This window comes from Clytia hemisphaerica, unplaced genomic scaffold, assembly GCF_902728285.1.
Source record: "Clytia hemisphaerica strain Z4C2 unplaced genomic scaffold, Clytia hemisphaerica genome assembly, whole genome shotgun sequence".
Taxonomy (NCBI): domain Eukaryota; kingdom Metazoa; phylum Cnidaria; class Hydrozoa; order Leptothecata; family Clytiidae; genus Clytia; species Clytia hemisphaerica.
The window spans coordinates 1,711,337-1,735,808 of record NW_027104057.1 but is presented as its reverse complement, the minus strand read 5'-3'; the positions used below and the strand labels follow the sequence as shown (position 1 = coordinate 1,735,808).

Below are 24,472 nucleotides of genomic sequence, written 5' to 3'. Positions count from 1 at the left end.
TGTTAGTAACGGCTCGAATTTCTATCAGGTTATACCCGTCGTATAGAAAAATATATGAACGAGTCAGGTCTAAATAAAGTTTTGTTTTTTAATGTTTAATAGCTTAATAATGAAAGGCATGGAAGGTTATACCACGATTAATTACGTATTTTGAGGGCTTTTCACTGTGCCGGGTGTATACGTCAGTTGACGGCTTGTCACTGTGCCGGGTGTATACTCGGCGCCTTAGGCCCCGCAGGGTTGTTAGTAACGGCTCGAATTTCTATCAGGTTATACCCGTCGTATAGAAAAATACATGAACGAATCAGGTCTAAAAAAAGCTCTGTTTTTTCATGTTTCAAAGCTTAATAATGAAATGTTTGGAACGTAATAAGACGATTAACTACGTATTTTGAGGGATGTATATGTCGGTTGACGGCTTGTCACTGTGCCGGGTGTATACTCGGCTCCTTAGGCCCCGCAGGGTTGTTAGTAGCGGCTCGAATTTCTATCAGGTTATACCCGCCGTATAGAAAAATATATGAACGAATCAGGTCTTAATAAAGTTTTTCTTTTTTTTAATGTTTCATAGCTTAATAATGAAAGGCATGGAACGTAATACGACAATTAATTACGTATTTTAAGGGCTTGTCACTGTGCCGGGTGTATACTCGGCGCCTTAGGCCCCGCAGGGTTGTTAGTAACGGCTCGAATTTTTATCAGGCTATACCCGTCGTATAGAAAGATATAAAGATATATGAACGAATCAGGTCTTAATAAAGCTTTGTTTTTCATGTTTCAAAGCTTAATAATGAAATGCGTGGAACGTAATAAGACGATTAACTACGTATTTTGAGGGGTGTCGACCCATCTAAATCAAGAATCGACCGTCATCTTTTTGTCAATAATTTCGCTTTTTGCTTCATGTATGGAGCACTCATTTGTGCACGTCAAGCGTGGCTTTGACGAAGAAGTCGTGCTTTGGATATTAATTAGCCAGGGAACAGGTATCTTATCTTATTATACTAAATGAATTCCATATTTTTTTCTGTCACGCTAAAATGGTAGTCCTGCTCCGTTTTAGAATGGTTTGTCACGGGGTTGATTTGAGTTTGAAAGCATGCGACTATGCACACTCTTGGGGTTAAAATCTATATAGGAAATATTTGTTAAAACGGTAAAATTTCTTCTCCTTCTTCTTCTCCTCCAAGTCTAACGCTCGGTTTTGGTCAATTGAGTTTGTACATGAGTCTCTTTTTAAATCAAGCTCCGGCGGTAAAAACAGTATGATGTTCTTTTTTCGAGGCGGAAGACGTCATTCTTCGAGAAACGTCTGTGGTAAATATCGGTACGGCCCTCTATTCTCCTTGTCGATCGGGCAACGTCGGCCGTTTCAGAAGCGTATTGCCGATCGTACCATACTGCTCTGTTTCTAACTGTCAAAAAAAAGATGGCAGAAAATAGACAACAACTTTTGCTCTTTCGCGGTTGGTTCGAAACGCAGGAGACAGGACGCAGGAGACAGGACACAGGACGCAGGTCATACAAACTACAGACCGGAAAATTGTAACACACTCGTCGTAACATATGATGTATAAAATGTTTCTAAAAACATTATACGCAATGGTAAATTATATATTATACAAAATACGCTATTTAAAAGATTTTTAAATGACAAGCCATCAATCCTAAATATTGACAAAATGACATTTAAATTATGTAAATGATGACGCTAGCACAAAATACAAGGTGTGTACATCAGTTTACAACAAAATGTTTTTTCATGCTCAATAGGATGCTGATGGTGCAAGTAGATATAGATTTATATATTTTGAAAACATTAAATGCTCCAAGAGAGCTGTTTTAGAGATATGAAAATAGTGACGTCATTTTCATCAAAAATACGAGATAGGGAATGAAAATATTGATATATTAATAAAATACAAACCTTTGACGCTATTTTAGTCAATTTTTGTTATCATACCCAAGGTGATGCAGGAAATATAATGAGATATGATATAGCGATTGTGAAATAGCTATTTTCCTGTTGGGGCTGTTTAAAGATGAGATAAATATTTTTAACACATGTATTTTGTGTATAACATATATATCACATGTCAATGACATTGAAAAGATAACTGCTACTATACATGCGTGATTTATGTGTAATATATAATACAAGTATTACAGGTCCGTGTTATACACGGCACTAAATGCAAAAGCACGTGGCAAGCATGTGGATAGATTTTGACCTTTAAAAAGGTTCTAGACCAATAAAATACCTTCAGAATGATATTTCTAACGATTTCAAGTGTTTTTCAAACATTTTCTTTGTCTTTTACAGCAATTAAAGCTGACCTGTCAGCACTGACCTGCGTCCTGTGTCCTGCCTCCTGGGTCCTGTGTCCTGCCTCCTGGGTCCTGTGTCCTGCGTTTCGAACCAACCGGCTCTTTCGCTACTTTTCTTTGCTTGAATTGGATCATGATTTTTGTACGATTGTCACAAGGAATGGTCGATAGTGAACTTTTCTTAATATTCCTTTCTGGATTTGATGTTTCGTTTACATTCTGTTGGTTTTTGGCTGGAATGAGCTGGAATGAGAGATGATACAATCTCTTTGGTCTTGGCTGGAAAAACAGGACATTTTATCAACTTTCACAACAAACTAACTTCAATTTTGTTTGTATATTTACATAAATCGTACGAAGGCAAGTGACTTTGAATAAATCTGACCATGTTATGCCTGAAAAATTACTACTTGCAATAAAAAGTTTGCACCCAACGAATGCAATGCCAACAATGCAACAATGGGAATGGTTGATGAACTGATTTTAGCTAAAAACATGGAGCAAAATTGACTGGTTAATGATTGAATTTCCCTTGGTTTTTTTATCTACAACAATGAATTAACTGCTGGGGTTAGTGACAGTTAGTGAAAACTCGTTGCGGTTATAAATTTCAAATTTTAAAGCTGATAACCGGATCCGGAACACACAAGGCCCCAATATGAAGAATGTTATGTTACTATACTTGTTCAAAAGTTTTATTACATTGAATATGGATGTAAATAATTTGAAATCACCTCACATCACACATGTATATAAAATTAAAATTTTTCTTGAACTTGGAGATTCTCTTCCCCGCGTGCATTTTAAAACGTGGAAAACTTTAGTTGTGAATTTAGAGATCTTTTGCAACTTGTGTTTTAAACGTGGAAACTTTTGTCGTGAATTTGGAGATTTTCGTACTGTCAACTGCTCCAACTTGGGACTATCTGACAAAACATGGGACGGCAATTTGGCCACCATTTCACCGAACCTCCAAAGTCATTTGATTTGAGTTTTTAATGAACGGCGTATTAAAAAATGGCAAAACTCGCGCGGCAAGTTACACACGCGTTATTTGTTAATCCCATCGGGCGATAGGCGGTTAGGCAGCCGACGTTCTCTAATTCTCCAATCGGCGCTATCAGTGAAAGTTATCGTGACATGTTATGAAAGGAAGTATGATTGATAAACTTGGTGGAGTTATCAAAACAAATTTGTTGTCAAAGAGATTTAACAAGTTAGTGAAAATACAGACCAGATATCAAACAGTCCCATGTTTCGACCAATCGTCCCAAGTTAAAGCAGTTGACGGTATGTACATTTAAAACGTGGAAATTTTTGTGATAAATTTGGAGATTTTCTTACACGTGCATTTAAAACGTGGAAATTTTTGTGATAAATTTGGAGATTTTCTTCCACATGCATTTAAAAAATGAAGAAAACTCAAGTGATTTCCTGGCATGACAAATTATTTTCTTTTCTGACATTTTTTTGGAAATTTTGATTGTTTCCAAGTATGTGACATTTTTTGCTGTTGCAGCATGCTTTTGGAAATCATAAAATGGCTTCTGTTAGGGGAATTTTTTCCTATCAACATTCTTTCAGATTATGAAATGTTTCCCACTATATAAAAATGAGATTTTTTTTTTTTTGCATTCTGTCGTAAAATATGAAATTGTTTCCCTGTTTTGAAAGATTTTTACTTTTTAGCACGTACATTATTTCAAAAAACTCCAAAACTTACTTTAAATTTTTACATTTTTTACAATATTATATATATGAAAGTATAATGCAAAATATTTCATCTCATTTTGAAAATATATAAAATTTTCTTTGGTTTTCTTACTGTGAAATATTCTCCTTTTTGTCATTCTTTCATTTTACATATTTGCCCTTTTTGGCTATATAATATTTCTGGAAATCAGCGCTTAAAATAATAATTATATAATCAGGTCTTTTGATGTGTTCAACGCAACACTCTACTTGGCGGTGCGACGCCGGGTGACCGCTAGTATAATACTAAAATCCATTTAAAGTCCACCTAACGAAAATTAAAGTTCCAGCCAATTTGAAACTGCATTGTTGTTCTCAGTCGGGTTCAGCTCGGATATATTCCGTGATCCGTAGCTTTGAACCTACAGTCATCTTATGAATAATCCTGTAAATACTGTCAATAACATAAATGGAATTTTGAAATTCTTAGGGACTTGTGTTGCTTTATGTTATCTGAGATTTAAAGCACTTTGAAATCTTTTGAGGGCATTAATTATTATTTTAATATTTGTAAAGGAAATAGTTATCTGCATCTTTGTGGCTCTTGTTTTCTTTCGAAAAAGAAGTGCATATACGTCATTTTTAAAAAATGTTTGTAATTTTTTTACCATGCATTATTCAGCGAGAAAATTAACACTATCTCCCGATAAAAACCCCCGTCCAAAAAATTTTGGCGTTCTAATTGAAGAAGTCCCTGCAGTGAGTTTCTAACGAAAATAATTTTGACGTCAACTTTTCAAAATGTGTGATGTCGTAAATTTTCGAATTTAAGATAGCGTGGCACTTTCTAAAAATACAAAGTCAAAATGAAACAAATGAAACAAATGACACGGGTTTGGGGTATGTCCCCTGGGGTATAGGGACCCTTTATGCCCTATGACCCCCGGCCTTATTGAGCCAAAATGACAAAAATAATAAAAAGAACGGGGGTCTCTCCTTTTTTTCGAGACTTAAAGTCAAAATGAAACAAATGAAACAAATGACACGGGTTTGGGGTATGTCCCCTGGGGTATAGGGACCCTTTATGCCCTATGACCCCGGCCTTATTGAGCCAAAATGACAAAAATAATAAAAAGAACGGGGGTCTCTCCTTTTTTTTGAGACTTAAAGTCAAAATGAAACAAATGAAACAAATGACACGGGTTTGGGGTATGTCCACTGGGGTATAGGGACCCTTTATGCCCTATGACCCCCGGCTTTATTGAGCCAAAATGACAAAAAGAATAAAAAGAACGGGGGTCTCTCCTTTTTTTCGAGACTTAAAGTCAAAATGAAACAAATGAAACAAATGACACGGGTTTGGGGTATGTCCCCTGGGGTATAGGGACCCTTTATGCCCTATGACCCCCGGCCTTATTGAGCCAAAATGACAAAAATAATAAAAAGAACGGGGGTCTCTCCTTTTTTTCGAGACTTAAAGTCAAAATGAAACAAATGAAACAAATGACACGGGTTTGGGGTATGTCCACTGGGGTATAGGGACCCTTTATGCCCTATGACCCCCGGCCTTATTGAGCGGGGGTCTCTCCTTTTTTTCGAGACTTAAAGTCAAAATGACTTAAAGTCAAAATGAAACAAATGAAACAAATGACACGGGTTTGGGGTATGTCCACGGGGATATAGGGACCCCATGTCCTATGTCGTTATTATCTCCCTTATATTAAATCATTTGATATATAGATACGTAGGCTATATGTGCGCAAGGATAGTATGTTTCATTTAGGGGTTCTATTTGATGTCAATTTGACATTTTCCTTCTAGCTGGACATACGTCATATTTTTACCAATATAGCAAAAGAAATTTTTAACGCACTGATATTAAATTGGTTCTTGTAAAACTGTCAGAAGTCGAGTAAAATCAAGATGAAGTTATAATTTTCTCGAGCTCTAGCTTTCCATATTATGGTGCGGTCATGATGCGGTTATATCAGTAGAATCGCTAGGAAATTCTGAGCAAGAAGATATAGGGATCTTTTCGTATAGGAGAGGTGTACCCAAAATATAAGCCCTAAAGGTCTGCGCATTATCAGGCTTGAAACAAAAGAATTTTGTCACAACATGCTAATTATGCAGATTTTTAATAGCGACAACAAAAGAAACCTATTTACTCGTCATAAACTCCCTTAAGGGCAAGAGACCTGGTATATGACGAGCCGTTTTTCCATTGTTTTCAAGAAGCTGTTTTTCCATCTCTTCACATTCCTCTGGTTTGGTACAGCACAAAATAACTACATGTTTGGTACAACGGAATATTCTGAATATAAAATAACTGCTACGAGACAACTTTTTCAATACACTCTTTTTTAATAAGAACAAAGAGGCTCAAAATTGTCAAAAATAAGAGCGATGTAAGACACATAAGTAAAATAAGGGTATTCAGCTTACAAATTATCCCCAGAAATAAAAACAGGGTGAGAACAATTTCAGGCTCAAAGTGAAAAAAATAAGAACAGCCGAGCCTCATCAAAAGTTTACTGGTTCAAATAAAAAAGAGTGTACTGGACTGTGAAAAACTAATTAACTCGCTAAAAGCCAAGATTCGAGCTTTGATCAAAGAAAGGGCAAACGTTTTTCAAAATAATTTCTGGGTTTGAAAGATTGGATACATCACCATAGTAACTTTTCTTTTTTCCCAAACATATCTGTGATTCAGAGCATGTTCGCACGAAATGAAGCCATTTTATTGGTTACATTCAATGTTTACGTCACTTTTAACCAATAGAATGGCTTCATTTCGTTTCGGAGCGAAACGGAATCGTTACGTGCGAACATGGTCTCAAAGGTATATGGTCGCGAGGATTGTACTTACATCTGGATTCCCATTGGTTCCTCCGTTTGTCGTCACCAGTTCCCCACCATCTTTAGGTTGTTCCTCATGACTTTTCTCATGTTCGGCCAGTTTCTCTCTCAAATGAACATTCTCAGTTTTCATGATTTCGATTTCTTTACCGATACTGATCATTTCCTTGTTCTTTTTTATCTCGCCTTTCTCATTCTCGCAATATCTGCGGTAAGCCATCTGGAAAGCCTGGCCAAGTGTCATTGTAAGGTCTGCAGCCTATGCGGGAAGTAAGAGGATATAAAGTTGACTTTCTGTCTAATTCAATTTTCAAATGGCATAGAGTCTTCTTCAAATTACAGGAACCATTGTATACCGCTTTCAAGCTGAAAAGACCGATGTTTTTGGGCTTTTCAGAAGCAAAATGAATGAATCGCATCAAGGAGTTGTATTAAAAAATAAGGTTGCTTATGTAGATATCCAGGGGGCATTCGACAAAAGCTCGTGAATATCCAGGGGGTCATGTAGTTTGGAAAAATCCAAATTATGAGGAAACATCGAACATTTTCAAATTGTATCCACTCTTGAGGATGAAAAAAGAAAGCAGAGTGGGTATATGAAAAATGGCATACCAATTTGTCACAGATGAAAACGAAACAGGAATGTTGTTTCGTTTCTTGATCTTTAGCGATGAAAGCGAACAACTTTTTCTCCGAATGATCGTCCGCACAATACGAAACACGGTGTAGTGGTCGACCGCATATCATTTGCTGTAGGAAAGATAATAAGACAAAGCATAACTAAAATCCTTACATATTATGGCTTTTCGATTGGGTTCATTCCCAGAAAACGTCAAAAGTTATGGAGATCTATGTCTAACTGAATCACTTCCACGAGTGCTAGCAAATGCGTACATGGGTCGCGGCGCTCCTATCTCCCTAATGGATAGCACCAAGCAAAATATGAGTGTGACGTAAAGTACTCCTTCCTCTTGAATGACCGCATACCTATTGACCGGGTTTTTTTTAAAGTTCGAGCAACCTTCAGGGAACTACTTTTAGCGGGAATTAATTTTTGCAGTCGAAAAATGTTCAAAAATCGCATTTCACGGGTATTAGTTTTCGCGTTTTTTTTACACATTTCTTACATTTTTCTAGGGATTTTTAAATTTTCTTGATGAAAAATGTAGACCAGATTTGTAATTCACGGGTTCTAATTTTCGAAATGAAGTTTGTAATGTCTCTTACCCTGGTCCTTGAGTCAATGACTTTTAGGCTATCGATGGAGATATTGATTTCGACACGAGGCAGCTTGCTCCCTTTGTTTCCAGCTTCTGCTTTCTTTAATTGCCATTTTACCTGAAAGGATGATTATGATATAGATTGAAAACTATGTGGTGTAGTCGACTTGATCCCTTGACTCAGATGACTAGAGGATGAGCTGGTAATCGCTAGTTGATAGACCAGTAATTTAACCACACCAAAGCGTGGTAGTGCAGTGGGTTTCAATCTTGACATTCGTTTAAGAGGTCAGGGTTCGATTCACATTCGATTCCTTCAATGTGAATGTACCTTCATCCCGGCCAACCTATGCGATTCAGTCGATTCGGGTAGACAGAAATACAAGAAGCCTGTCGATGAATGTGCCTGGTATCTACATCTATCACACCGTAAATAAGGTAAGATTGTTCATGCCTTGTTCCCTAGTGGTTCACGCTCTGTTAACGCACTCAAAACGGTGTTTTTTCTTTCTCAAGTAGTCAACGCTAAATAGAGGGTTCTAATGAGTTAACTCCCAGATTATAACAGGACTTCCTCTGTAAAAGAGAAGTCCGATCACATTTACATTGTGGAATGTCAGCCGTATGAATGGAGAGGGTCTGACAGCCGGTTGAATCGGTTTGAACGGGTGCTTTTAAAGTAACGGAAGAATCCGATAACGTATTAGTTTTGTAATGAATCGTTTAAAGCCCTTTTGACATGTTTGAGCCTTTACTTCCGCTAATATTACATTTTACAGCTCGTAATAATTGATAACGATGTAATGATGATATAATTAATGATCATTAAATTCAAATTAATCCAGCACAAACAATGAATATTGAAAGTTTTACAATGATGTAATGCCATCATCATCCTCAACTTCATATCAGAGTCTGAGAAAACTTAAAATGCCTCATCTTAACTATGTACATTCTTTTTAAAAGGAATAACTAATCTTGGTGAGGCTTGGCTGTTCTTAAAGACTAAATTTTATTTCTTAAGCAAACTGAGTTGTTTTTGTTTTAATACCCTGTTTTTACTAACTTGCTTAAATTCAATGATTTCAGGCTTACCATCGTTCTAAAAAATTTCCTTATAATTTGAAATTTCTGAATCTGCTCTCATCGTCTGAAAATCTTATCGTTCTTATAGAAGACAGGCAGAATTTAAATTTAATGATGTGAGATGGAATTAGGTCGAGTTTACCATATATCTAGGGATGAGTTAATTGGATGAGTAATTATTCGAAGTCATTAATCCGTAAAATGAAACCAATTTCTCATGCAACTTTGCTTAAAAGTGTTGATAACCATATTTACTGAATGCTCAATAACTTTAAACTCTGCCCTGTTTTCTATAAGAACAATAAGACTTTCAGACGATGAGAGCAGATTCGGAAATTCCAAATTATAAGAAACACTTTCTAATGCAACATTGCTTAAAATTTTTGATAGATGTATACATATATGACAGGATCCTAATTTAAAAGAAGAAAAGCAACGAAAAGCATCCCTTTCCATTTCTTGAAGAATTTTTCACACGGGTAAGCGAAATATAGATTGAACATTTGGTTGACAGGTGAGTTAACAAAGTACAATGACAACAAAGCCATGACAAGTAACATTGAAAAGGAAATTACATAAATGTTTTTCATCAAGCTATTAAAGTTAAGAGAAATTGAAAAGTGTGGATTATGTAATATCACATCCTTCCTGCCTTGTTACTTGTGTCATGAGCAGGAGAGAAACAGTTTCGACTTGTGATAAAGCATAAATTGGATGGCTATTTTTGGTGTGAATAAACTGAAATTTTCCCCAATCGTCTAGCGAAGAATTAACTGATTGAAAAACATAATCTAAAATCCTTACATAACTAATTATACATAACTTTTTAACTTTTCATTTCTACTGTACTTGCAGATCCGGCGAATTTACCAGTAGCACCTTAAACTATAACATTATTTTCTAATTCCGTCAAATCTCCAAATAATATAAATGTCAGATAGAATAAATATTTCAGCACTGTTGATTAAAGGTTTTGTTTATAAATAAGAGAGGTATCGTTTGTTTACTCATCAATTTTAATTCACAAGCTTTTAAATATTGGATTGACGCGGATGTGGAGCAAGATTGGTCATAAAGAGGAAAAGAAAAACATTTTTTTGTTTATATCAGCACAATATAACAATAGGAAGAAACTGTCCTGATATGAAATACGTGTCTGATATGAAACGGGAACACTTAACGGGAAAACCTTTAAAACAATCAAAAATTTATATTCATCCTGGACAGGTATTTATATTTCAATCTAAAAGTACGAAGACATAAATAGAACTTGATTGTAACGACATTGCTTCAATGGTTAGAGAAATGAAAGAACAGACAGTAAAGGCATATTGGCCTGTGAGTACTGGACAAGTGTGAGTCATAGCTCATAACTGTTAAGGCTTTGTAATTGATGCGAGGAGAAGAGTGGTGGATCTGGAGAGGGTTCTAACATTTACTACGGGGAATTTCCATTCCTTATAATTAGGCTGACTAAAAGAAACTCTTTTCGTCAATTATTTTGAGCTCCTCTCAGATCTGTCATTGGATAGGACGGGCAGGACTAAAGCCCCCACCCCCGGATTCGTCTGGAAATGACAGGCAGGAAAAAACCTTTGTATAGGAAGAACAAAACAAGCATTGCACTCACCTTCAGTTTTTTGATAGCTTCTTTGACCACTTCTGTCCCCTTCGCTTTCTGAACCTCTGTGGTGCCAAGATACTAAGAAAAATGAAAAACGCATTAAAAATCCAAATTGATCGAACCTAATCTTAAAAATTCTACCATCTGCCAAATCAAATGATTATACAAATGTTTGCCAACCACAAAGATTTATTGGCACATGCCAATAAATTTATACACTTTTTTACGTTGAGTCTAATAGCCAGTATTTCTACACTTTCAACCGAATCTCCAGCCAGTCATTGCATCTACAGTGTTGTTATGGTTAGGTGAAACTCTTCTCTTCAGTCAGCATTAGAGAAGAATATAACCCGGGAACATAGAGCTATAATCTGGGGATAAAATGCCTTTACCAACATCGGTTTTTATGTACCCAATAGAAATGTCAATGATCGGAATTGATTACCAAAAAGGGAAAGCTATATATTTAAAGTGTTAAAAGCATTTAGAAGATACAGTTGATAGGCTCTCTAATTCGAAACTCGATACAGTCCCTTATTCAATGCGAGTACGATTTCCCTTGAAAATCGAATTACAGAACCAGAAAGTCAACTGCAGTACCAAAAATGGCGTCAGCAACAAACAAAAAATAAAAACTGCATTTTTTGGGTCACCGATAAACCATTTTTCAGACATTTGCTAGTACAATATAGAAATATTTCACCCGTTCCGGATTTTCCTTATATTGTACTGAATAATCTCAGAACTCGTAAAATATTTCTCATATTGTACTCGCAACTGTCCGATAACTATTACTTATTCAAGTTTAAACTTACCTTCGCTTGGTATACGACATGACCCTCTTTGATGTCCTTTGCTGCATGGATCCATTTTTGTGGCGAACTCGGATCTATAAGAGTGTTAATCAAGTCTTTTACCAATCGCATGTTGGTTGTGCGAAACAATTCAAAACAAGCACTTTTCTATAGTAAATTATCTCCACTAGTAAGTCCAGAAAGAGATTCTTCGCAAGAATTGAAGCACTTTGACTTTGTCTTTGCTAGACAACAAAATTGTCTAATGTTTCAAAAAAATTATGATAAGATAAAAAATGAGCAATTAAAACGATGAAAAGAAATCGTAACAAATTACTTTAATCACTTTGCTATTGTTTTTTTTTGTTGTTTTTGAGAAGATAATCAGGTCGTCAAAAATAAAATGATTGTAGTTACTACAGGTTACGTAAGCATTCGTCACTCAGTGACGCCTAAGTCGAAATGAGGAAAGTCTTGGTGTAGAAAATATAATGTCACGAAAGCGTGACTGGCAAATAAATAGTTGAAAACCAAAAGTTTTATGTAACACAAGACTTTAAAATAATATAAAATTTTTTCACAAGAGCAAACTATATATGAACATTAGGCTTCAATGGCCAAAATCTTAAGAACAAGTTAAGAACATTTTAAGGTTTTGCGGACTCTAAAACACCCAATTTCTTAGGAAAATGGACCGAAATACTCACAAAATTGCGAAATTAAGAACATGTTAAGAACATTTTTAGGCTTAAAACTCAAAAAGTTAAGGACATCCAAAGGCTTCAAAAATTTTGATGTTCTTATAAACAAACGTGCAATGCCACAAAAGCCAGTCACCAAATATAGTTGAAAACCAAAAGTTTTATATAACACGAAGTATCGGTTAGGACTTTAAAGAAAACACATACTAAGGGCAACCAGATTGATAAAAAAAAAATTTTTTGTGCAAAGAAAAATATATGAAGAATTTTATTTTTCGGTAATGTTAAAACTCCCAGAAGTAAGTTAGATCACTTGATTTGTGGTTTCTAAAGCTTTGCAAGGAATTCCCTTTTTCTCAAAACATGACTTTTGATTGTAATAGCACGAAAATAAAGACAAAGCCAAGCGAGTATGTCCGATTAACCTGGTATCAAATTATTTTCTTTCGTGATACACGTAAACATTTATGTCGGTATTTTTACACTTTTGGCGAAAACGTTAAATTTTCTAAAAAACGGTTTTTCTTGAATAATATAAGTTTCAACAAGGATTTTGGGGTGAAATCTTCCAAAAAGGTGGAGCATACGAGCTTAGAGCTTTGGTTTTGGTCCCAGGAGCGAAGAAGGATTCAATATTCCAAAATATTAGATTTTATGAACTTTGGAATTATGAGAGTTACGTGGCTCTTGGATTTATTCTGATGGTCTCAACATGTCACACGATCTCCATATTTTATGAAACAATGACGAAGAGCACTTTTGGATCCGAAATTCCATCCGGAAAACATCTCTGAACTTGAACAATTATAAAAGATACATTTCATCGTTAAAATGGGCTAATTACAATCTAAAATCAATCAAAAGTCAATTTACGTTAAAACATTATCAGATACCAAAAAGTGCGGTTTCACGAGCGTTTTAGGATTAAAAACTCCAATTTAAAGCGATTGAAGTGGTGCACCCAACCCCAGCCCCAACTTTTCGCAAAATGGAACTATTTTAAAATCCTTTGGGGCTCTATCTGAGCTTATTTTAAGGCATAGACGTAACGACAAATCATGTATAACGTAAAAGATCAGTTTAGAGCCTTGTAGGATATTTCATTCCAGACTAATACGCTCATCCATTTTCATTATGGAACCGTTTAATCCTAACGTGCTCCTAACTTTCAAAGGTTATAAGTACTAGCTTAGTTTCTCTAGAAGGCTCGGGAAAAAAGGAATGGAATCTTCAATCCTTTGCCGATCCCCTGATATCCAATTAAGAAAAGGTGCACTTTGTATTTATTTTTAAAACGTGTTTTAAAAAACTTCACGTTTTCGCCAAAAGTGTAAAAAACACCGACTTATGAAGATATTGAATCATTACTACTTGGAAGATTCAATTTTTCAGCACGAAATGGCATAGCAGCTTTGGATAAGGCTAAGCTGCTTGTTTAGAAGAATTTCAAATCCTGAATTGTTGATGTTCAAAAGCTGGCCTCCTTCATCAAACCGACCAGCTTCTACAAACATAATCTTTTGAGCTTTTTGTATAAACAGAATTTTTCCAACTATTTGGAGTCCTAATTGTATATAGTGATTCTGAGTGAAATTTTCCTCAAGCGATAATCAATAATACCTCATGTGTTTACCTAAGGAAAAAGTGTGCAGATTTCATCAAAATTCTGCCAGTTTTCAAGTCCCCAGGCTACCCTAAAGTTTTAGTCTAGACAAAAAAACTAGTCCCAAGTAAAAGAGCCACAGGATAAAAGATTCTAAACTTCGACCGAACCCAACCATTTTTAAATTAAGGCCCTTGGGCCGTCTTATCAAAGTACTATGGGCATTGACACGAACAGACAAACATTCTTAGATTTCATAGCTGAAGTTGGGAGCTAGACAATTTCAGTCGAGAGGCTTGACCAGGGTCTTTGCTTTGTTTTTGATAGGCTGACAAGACCAGTCTGTACACTGTCTATAATCACTATCTATCACTGGTGAAAATACCAAGTCAAAAGCTTCAGTAATTTAGGCAGGGGGCTGTTGATGTGTATTATAAATACTGATCAGCAAAACACCAAATACGGATTGTTTGATAAATGAACCTTCAAGAATTGAAGTTGAAATGCCAGTCAAATCAAGTTCCTTGGTCAAATCGAACGAGTGAATCGGTCAATACGTGATTGCATTTAAATGAAGCAAATTCTTAAGTTTGTTTTAGAATCATTTCTTGATGTGTGTTATTGCCACAGCTTGCCTTGTCTTGATAAGGATACAGGAGCCATTCTCATGTTGTTTAGAAAACAAAAACGGGAAAATTATTTAGAGTAAAACTCATTGTAACTAATTTCAAATTTTCGAATTCTAACTTCTAAGTTAGAAAAGAAAGGGAAAGTAAGAAGCCAAAAAAATAAAAATCGTTACGTTTTTTGTAGGAGAAGTTGGCCAAGTGCAAAACCATCCTGCTCAAACACCTTCTTCTTTAAAAAGTGATTCAAAAAGTAATATATAAAATATCAAAAAAATTGGAACTATTATTTTTTCGTAGGATATTAAAAATATCACCTGAATGAGAAAAAAATCGAAAACTAAAAATTATTTCTCATTAATTTTTAAAACGTTTTTTGTCCAAAGTTATAATTGGATGTCTGCTTTTAAAATTGAAGATCTTAAAACTCGAAGGGGAAGCATCCAACTGTGTTCAAAGTGGAGCTAGACAAGGAAATAACCTTTAAAGCAGTCAATAATTCTTTCTGCATGCTTATTAAATAATCAAAATATCAAACTTGATAAAGACAGTCATAATTCCATTGGAGAGCTGCCATTGAAATTTTCTCATCTTCATCAGACCTGTTAACATGTAATGCAATGATTAGACCAAAACCAACCCATGTGTCTAGTATATTCAAGGAGTACTTTAACCAAACTTAACTTCCATAATCTTGGAAACTACCAAGTTTTCCAGAAAAAAGTCCCCCTCTTTGAAGTGAATTTTCTCGAGTTCTATAAACTGTTAAAGAATCAATCCTTTTGCATAAATTTTGAGGGGTTGTTTGTCAAATTTGGTAACCTAAATCAAAAGTTATTGCAAATTTGTGAGTTGCTCCCAGATTTCTTGTTTCGTGTACCTCCACAAAAAGAAATCACACACTGTAAGATCAGGCGAACTAAGGGGCCAACATCTCCTTACTCCTATCAGGGAATATAAACAAAACAAATTTTAAGAGCCATCAGAGCTTCCACAAAACAGCTTAGTACTCCCAATGAACAGGTAACCCCTTAGAACTGCAAAATTTTAGTCCCTAACCCCTAACCTGGTCTGGGTGTCCTTCATGATCTTTTTGCTGGGGGTAATGACACCATGTAATAGCCTTAGGCTAAAGGAAGCAAACATTTCAAAAAATGATATCGCTAAATTCCCAAAATTATGTCATAACTGGGGATAACACGGTTTTTTCCCAACTCGGTTTTTTCCCAACTCGGTTTTTTAACTCCGAAAAAATAACTCAGGAAATCCATGTTCGGGCCAGGTTTTGGGAGGAAAAAATCTCAAATTTTGTGGCCCATACATTGACGTTAGGGCCAAAAGAATGTTTTGCTATTTTCTTTCTTGAATTGTCATACTTCAGATGAAAATGTTTTTAATCATTTATGTACGTTCAGATTTTCTATTTTTTTCATACTATGGATCGTTTCTTTTCGGTGTCCTTGGCTATTCAGTGCCTTGCAGATTAGGTGGCTGGGAAATGTCACCCTATAAAACGTCTCCTTTATTTGTTTCAATCCCTGATCTTAAAGTGTAGGCTTTTTCTCATCTGAAAAAGGAGGAATTTTATGGGAGAGTTAGATTGTCAACAAAGTGCTGTAAAAAGTCGTTGAATAGAAGAAAAATTATTCTATTCATTTTAATTTAATTATATTAATTTTAAATAATTGGTGCGAAAAAGTGGAAATGTTTCATTTATTGCAATTATTGGTTTCGGAGAGCCATCCAAATTCAAACTTGCCTTGAAAAACGTTGATTGGACATTACTCTCACCCCTTTCCATTAACGTTGCTGTGGTAATAATTCTTAATCTCAAGATATTCAACTCTTCCTTGCTGTAAATTTTCCATCGCTGTTTCATCAGCCAATTAGGAACATTTGGCCAGGTTCTGTATGTGGCTGTAATCAAAAAACTAATGACAGCACTCTTTTTTACCGTTTTTTTGCCTAGACGATAATAGCAAACCATAGTAGTATAGACAAGTATAAGCAGATTGTGCCTTTAATTAGCTGTAAAAAATTTCTGCAATGGTAGAATTTACCTATTCAAACAAAATTAACCTATTTTAAATAAACAAAATTAACCAGCACATTTTTTATTTTTCATCTCTTTCATCTTCAATGAAGCACTCGCAAAGTCTAATAAAGTTAAGAGTCAGTTTTTATTTTTTAAGAATGGGGCAGTTTGGGGCCAGTTCCAAAAGTTTGAAATTTAGATTTTTTTCATTTTCAGATACGTTTTTAAGTACAATGAACTGAGTAAAATCCCAAAATATTTTGGTCTGATATTTTGGTCTCCATTATGGCGGATTTATACCAATTTGAAGTTTTTGACATTTTTGGGCATTGCGCTTGAATTGCTATAGAACCACACTTTCTCAAATCAAAATGAGGAATTGGTTTTTGGTAATTCTGAAACTATGGCAAAATTTTCAAAATGGTAACTGGGGTTATGACGTCACAAAAACACTACAAATTTGATTTTAGGGATATTTTAGAGATAAGTCAATTAGGTTTTAAAAAAAAGTACCAACTTTAGTCTAATTTTCCTAGAAATCCCAACATTCTCCGGCCTCCAACTCTTCTGTTCCTGAAAGACAACTGCCTTGTCTCTCAGGACCAAAAGAAAAACCTATGTGACCTCCTGCCCTTAATTTTTAATCTTGATTTAAAAATTTTCTTAACATTGCTTGAAAAATGACTAAAATTTGGGATCATAGTGCGGAAAGGGGTCTGATCATCCCCCTTCTTGGCATCCCCCAACCTTAAAAAATGCTTATCCCCAAGGATTTTGAACAAAAATTGCTAACAAATATATGTGAAATATCTTTAGAGAGAGAAAGAAAATAATGAACTTCTTTCTTCTTTTTGACTCAGACTACTCTAACAGAAAATTCCTTTCATGAAGACAAGATTTCATAACAGTACTTGAAAATGATCTACAATATATATGTAAGCCCCCTTTTTAAACTACCCCCCTTCCTTGCTATCCCCTATTGGCAAACTTCAAAGGGGTCTAGGTCACTGATTTTGTTTCAATATGAGGGCTATGATGAATCTTTCATATCAAAACCATGAAACTAGGTGGAAAAAGTTGTGAAAGGTGCTTCTTTGGGCCCGAGGTAATTCTATTGCACCCAGTCATTAGCAGTAAGAGAATTAATTTGATCTGAAACTAACGATTCCTCATCACATTCCAGAAAGGTTTCTAGGTTTCTCATCAACTATGGTACTCTTTGATAAGTTATAGAGGCAGAAATTCCACTCAAAGGTGGCCCTGACCCCCTTATTTTTTTTAAATTGATTCAAAAGTACATTTTTGGATGAAATCTTTGCCCATTCATACTAGATTCTAGCTTTGTGGAAGCTTCCTGTAGATAGTGCAAAAATTTATCAGAGGATGGACCCCTTTTCCTTTCTTTCAAAGATGCCTAGCTCAAAGTCCCTCTTAACTCTAAAATCCTGAAAATCTTGACAATGTTGCTCAAAGCAAAGATTGTTGCTCAAGATTGAACACAAAATGAGTCCTCTAAGACAATGGAATCTTGGCTTATGGAAGGTTTCATGGGGATAGTACAAACTTTTATAAAGAATTTGACCTCCTGTTCTACCCTTTAAAAAAAGATCAAATCTGTCGAAATGTGCTTTTAATAAACTCTCACCTTCAAAGATGAACCTTGCCATCCTCTAAAAACAATTTTGTGATGCAACCGCGTAGTCTCTCAGGATCAAAAGAAAAATCTATGTGACCTCTTACCATTAATTTTTAATCTTGATTTAAAATTTTCTTAACATTGCTTGAAAAATGAAACTGAAGTGATCAAATAAAATAGGACCAAAGCAAAAGTAGCATTTGGCATGGAATGAAATTCTCTAAAATGGATATTCTGGTGAAAGTTTCTTTGCTATAAGTCCGGGGGGAGGGGGTATGTCCAGGGGTATGTCCGCTGGCTACATTGCTCAGAATTTGTAAACAGCGGAGAGTGATGGTGATGGTGGTTCAAGCAGCACCAGATTGACTTTCCAACCCTCCGACTCATCAGTCAGGTGACAGGAATGAACCAAGCTATTTTTTACAAATCACCCTGTATAGACCTTTTGGCCTTCTATCTGCCATCTTCAATTGTATGCAAAAATACAGGAACGAAAAAGGTGCATTAGTGGATGGAAAGGCAAAAAGGTCTATTAATCGAAACCATTGTCAATTAGAACATTTCTAATAGGTGATTTTGCAGTGAGGCTGGAAATTCGATTTTTGGGGATTACAATTTTACCAGCTTTTTAGTGATTTTTCCTCACTAACCCAAATCTCGCAACCTATTTTCCTTAAGGAAGATCGAAATTAAAGTTTTTCAGCGTTCCGAAAAAAACACATTGCAGAAATTTTTTCATCTTAACACAGGATTGATTCTCAACAACAAAATACATATTTTGGTCTTTGGGTTTGTTTCTGACGTTTTTCCATCAAAGAATATCAATCACTTTTCTTTTCCCCTTGAGCATGCAAGAAAAAATGATTAGCTCGCGTTCTCACAAAGGCAAATAAAGATAAGGCAACAATCTTTGCACTGAGGTTTCCACCTTATTTTGCGCCCACGATAAAATGGTCCAAATACAGGGGTATTCCAAACTATGTTGTTCTGTAAGTGTTTATTTTCTGAGAAAAATAGTATATTGAATATTATTAACTTATTCATTTAAGTATTTTTAATATATGGTTAAATGAAAAACAAATGATAGCAGTTCTGTTTTTTCCTCAAACCCCCAGGAAAAGATTTTTGCCGACTTAGCTATTTTACAAATCTTGGAAAAGAACTCCCATAGGAATTCCTATACATAACCCGCTTGGTTAATTTCGGAACGGCTTCAAGAAAGTCATGATGGCAGATAATTTTAAAAGTTTCTGAGGAAATGTGTGAATTTTATCGATATGTTGATGGCTTGTTGATATTCTTTAAAGAAAAAAGATAACAGGTATAGCTTTCTCTAATCCTGGAATATAGAGGTTCCAGCTGCACTGTTTTGGGGCCTCTATAGAATATCTTTCGCTTTGCGAACACAAGACCTATATTCTCTCTCCGGTGAGTCTTAGATATTCTCTCTATGCGTACTGTCAACTGCTCTAACTCGGGACTATCTGAGAAAACATGGGCAGCAATTCAGCCACCATTTTAACAAAACTCCAAAGTCATTTGATTTGAGTTAATGAACGGCGTATCAGGGTTCGAATTATAGCTTTGCACTTCGCAAAATGCGAAGTGAATTCTAGATTTAGCGACCCAAAAAGATTTCTTAACTCAAAAATGCGTAGTTAAAAAATTATAAGAAAACACCTATTTTGTTACTTTCTTTCATTTGTTTATTTATTATTACTTTATCAACTTGCTACCTAGGTAATTTATTCACTTCTTTATCAGTTTATCTATTCCTTTATCAACTCACCACTTCGCTATTTTACTCATTTGTTTATCTATTGCTTTATCAACTCACTACTTTCTTCATTCGTTGTTCTATTGCTTTATCAACTCACTAACACTACTTTTTCATTTGTTTATCTATTGCTTTATCAACTCGCCACTTCGCTACTCCACACATTTGTTTATCTATTGCTTTATAAAATTGCTACCTTGCAACTTTCTTCATTCGTTTATCTATTGCTTTTTAAACTTGCTACCTCGCTAATTTATTCACTTGTTTATCTATTGCTTTATCAACTCGCCACTTCACTATTTTACTCATTCGTTTATCTATTGCTTTATCAACTCACTACTTTCTTCATTCGTTTATCTATTGCTTTATCAACTCACTACTTTGTTCATTCGTTTATCTATTGCTTTATCAACTCACTACTTTCTTCATTCGTTTATCTATTGCTTTATCAACTCGCAACTTTGTTCACTCCTTTATCTATTGCTTTATCTACTTGTTACTTCAAAACTTCACTATACATTGCTTTGTCTTTTTAATCTCTTATACTTCAAGTCTTACTTCGCTTTTCTAGAGAAATGAATTGATAATACTTTCGCATTTTGTTCCAAACAACCTCGCAAAACGCTAAAAAAGTTTTGCAAACAGTTAAAAAATTTCACCTGCGGCGTTCCTTTTTTACCTTGCTGCGCTCTAAAAAATTGTGAAGCTCTTAGAATTTATAGTTCGAACCCTGCATATTAAAACATACACGATTTTGTCTTTCGCAACGAGTAGCCTTTTAAATCGAAATATGAAAAAACCGTACTGGAACACATGCAATTGTCAGGAACGAAGAAGACCAAATTAGTGGCAAAATGATGGAGCGTTTGACGTCACTTGCGCCACAAGTTAAACACTCGTTATTTGTTAATCCCATCAGGCGATAGGCAGGTGGGCGTTCTCTAATTCTCCAATTGGCTTCAGGTTGTTTTGAAGGAAAACAAAAAAGTTAAAAAGGGCGTGCGATCAGTGAAAGTTATTGTGACATGTTATGACAGAAAGTATGATTGATAAACTTGGTGGAGTTATCAAAACAAATTTGTAGTCAAAGAGATTTAACAGTAATTGAAAATACAGGCCAGATATCAACAGTTCCCATGTTTTGACCAATTGTTGTTGACGGTAGTAACCCCTTTTAAAAATTGAGGTGACTAATGGGCCATTCCAGAAAATTTTTGTCATCCCCCCCTCGGACGATGTTTTCTTCTCTCGCCTCGGAAATTTTGAATTTTGGTGAAAACTTTTGCCCTCAGAAATCCTGTGTCGTCGGCCCCCCTGTTAAAGACAAATAGTTCTGGAATGGCCCAATACACCGTTTAGGAGTCTCACTATCTCCATCGAGTTCCACCGTAAAAACTGTAGGTCATAGTGGGGAAGGGGGTCTAATCCCCCCTTGTTAAATGATCCCCCCTTCTTGGCATCCCCCAACCTTTAAAAATGCCTATCCCCCAAGGATTTTGGGCTAAATTTTCAAAAATATATAGTGTATAGTGCAATCCCATAATCCCCTTCTCGCAAACTTCTTTCTTGCGTCTTGTTGATTGACTCAGACTACTCAAACAAAAAAACTTCCTTTCAGGCAGACCATAATTTCATAAGTGCTGGAAAATAATCTACAATATATTTAAGGCCCCCCCTTGCTACCCCCATCTTTTTAATGAAAATTTCTTCTTCACTTTTTTGGAAAGTGTCATCCCCCCTTGAACTATTATTTTGTAGATTCAGCGATTCTGGTGTGGTAGCAATATGCAAAATAATCAAACTTTGACTTGCACGCTTGATAATTTTTGTCGCCTGAACAAACCTATGCTCAGATTGCATTTTTCCAATGATTTTAGCACCGCCTGACTGCCAATATTCAGAGCTCATTTTTCGGTCGCTAAAATCAAAACAATAGAAAATTGTTTGGACCCGTGCGCAATCAACACTAGGGCCAAATTGAAAAGTCCCGTTTCTGTCACGGAAGGAAATCAGAGCCTTTTTTGGTCTATTTTTGAAAAATGGTAAACTTAATGAAAATAGTATTAGTCCTGAATTAAAGCCTCCATAGTACTACTACTTCCAAACCAAAATAAATTTCATAAAAGTTTTTCCTCGTTGAATAATTGAACTTTGAAGGTTCTGTCACGGAAGGAACGCAGCAAAGACATTAAAAAAGACAAAAGTATGCTGATTCAGATTCCTGTGAATTTAAAGAGAATTTTAAAACCAAAATACCACTAGAAGAAACTATCTATCTGCTTGTCATTGAAAAAAGAACTGAGTCAAAAAAATTAATTTCAATGGCTACAGGCTTTTGCAACTGAGAAAGGTCAGTGTCACGGAAGGACACCGTCACGGAAGGAAAAAATTCCTATTTTTCAAAATCAGCAATAGCGTAAGAAATGTTGACTGAAACTAGTGAAGTGACACATCATATCATGAATCATAGCCATTTTTACTATTCAGTTCATTTCAAAACCTTGGAACTGTATTTTTATTGTTCAACCATAATGGTGATAATAATTAGGAAATTTTACAGGAAAGATTATATTTTTTAAGCAAAAAAACTTAAAAACGCGACCTTGCAAGCCAGCAAGCTACTTCCAAAGGCTCTAATTAGCATATTTCCATGGTGCTGAAGCGATTTAGAGGATTTAGAACCAGCTAGGAACAGTAGTTTTGCCAGAAAACCGGTTTTTAGGCCTCCAGAGCAGCCTGGGCTTTACGCTGTAAGCTTACAGCGCTGTACTGGAGCCTTAGTTCTAAGCTTATTCTGAGCTCCATACAGGGTTGAGCTGGTTCCCAATGGTTCTAAACCTCGTAGGACACTCTCCTGCAATAAATTAGATCCATTGAAGTCCAAGATTTCTAAAAATAACAAGATATTTTTAATCCGTCACGGAAGGACAAGGTGAAAGTGTCACGGAAGGACAATAATTTCAGACCTTGTAAGTGAATATGAAGGAGGTTGCTTTGGAATGTAATTTCATTTTTTGTTAGGGGGTACCAATAGTTAGAACTTGCAATAATATCAAGAATAGTGTACTTGCACAAAACTGGTGAAAAAACTTTTTGTCTTGAAATTGTCACGGAAGGAATTCGATATTTGAAAAAAGTTTCTGCTTGCAGTACTTTTTTGTTGTTTGACTTATTTCAAAATGAACAAACCTATTAAACTAACTAGTGTATGTACTTGTTTTAAAACAACATTTCATTTTTGATTAATCATTTATTTTTGAAAAGAAGGTCCATTATATTTTAACACTTGTCCTTCCGTGACAAACCTCACTAGTTGTGTTTCGATATAATCACCTGATTACAGAGACTAAAAGTGCGACTCAGTTGATTTAAAAGTTGAAATTGGAAAATTTAAGGGTTATTTAAAAAAAAAATCACAGTTACTTATTTTGTTTGTAAGATTTTTGATTTTGTGTTTTGGTTGACCACTTTTCAATTTGGCCCACTACTAAAGACCGTGTATTGACAGACTGAATGTCAGGCAAGAAAATCCATTTAGCCTTAACATTGAATTGACCCTGTAGCAGAAAAGTATAAATGTTGACCCTAAGCTTCTTTCACTTTCTTTTGAGATTTGAAAAAAAAAACTGAAAAGAAACAATTTCTTTCTATACCTGGATTGAACTGTGGTCTTTTTGATGAGCCAATACCAAATTTAGTGAGGACAGTTGACTTCTTTACTTTCATTGATGACATCTTCAAATATCATCTTCTATATGAAACTGAAAGATTTAGCTACTGTAGGTTTATCATATCAAAAACTATGAACAAATTGAAGTAAAAACGCTCCTTTTCGGCAGCCATCTTGAATAGAATGTTTTGAATTGTCGCTAGCCGGGACCACCGGGATCTGATCAAAACGCCCAGCCTAGATGAGGGCGGCTAGGCAGAGGGCGGCGGGCGCAAATTGCAAAAATGGTAGATTTGCTACGAACTTGTGCAGTCGGGTCCTACTTGTAATTACATAGTCAAATTCAAACATCCGGAAATGCTCAAGCGGAGCCCGACTGTGGATGGTTTTCAGTAGATATTTGTCAGTCAAGGACACCTTCAAATTAGCCTATCATAGGCTGATTAGCCTATCATAGGCTATTTAGACTATTTTATATAGGCTATTTAGCCGAAAATTGATAAAAACCTCGATTTCTGACGAAATATAAATAGTCGCGTCTTCTCTAAGGAATACATGGTTTCTCATTGTCAGAGAAATGCTCATGACAAATTTTGACTTTGGATCAATTTTGGTTTAGGATATATTCCACTTTTTGGTACTGCATGCACAGGGTAAGAAAATCGGGCTTTTTAGAGAAAACAAGAATCGCAAAATTGCGACTAAATATTTCCTTAAAAATGAAGGTCATTATTGACATATATAAAAAGGGATAATTAGCCTTAGTAAAAGAAAGCAAGGTGAGAGTTACAAGTTACAATTCCAAGTCTTAAGTTGTTCAA

The 24,472-nt window shown here is 35.4% G+C and overlaps 1 protein-coding gene across 2 annotated transcripts in view; it reads right to left on the bottom strand.

Annotated features, from left to right (window-relative positions):
• The window catches only part of LOC136812299 (capon-like protein), a 37,188-nt gene extending 13,339 nt beyond the window's left edge, over positions 1–23,849 (bottom strand). The window contains exons 1-6 of one of the 2 annotated variants that reach the window (XM_067068793.1): positions 23,635–23,849; positions 11,625–11,698; positions 10,816–10,887; positions 8,107–8,217; positions 7,492–7,629; positions 6,890–7,138 (exon numbers count right to left, since the gene is read on the bottom strand). In XM_067068793.1, the coding sequence (XP_066924894.1) occupies positions 6,890–7,138; positions 7,492–7,629; positions 8,107–8,217; positions 10,816–10,887; positions 11,625–11,698; positions 23,635–23,716 (726 nt within the window). In that variant the 5' untranslated portion in view covers positions 23,717–23,849. Of the gene's footprint in view, positions 1–6,889; positions 7,139–7,491; positions 7,630–8,106; positions 8,218–10,815; positions 10,888–11,624; positions 11,699–14,709; positions 14,792–23,634 lie in introns of those variants that run through there. The other variant, XM_067068794.1, reaches the window with a different exon arrangement.
• Between the last annotated feature and the right edge of the window lie 623 nt (positions 23,850–24,472).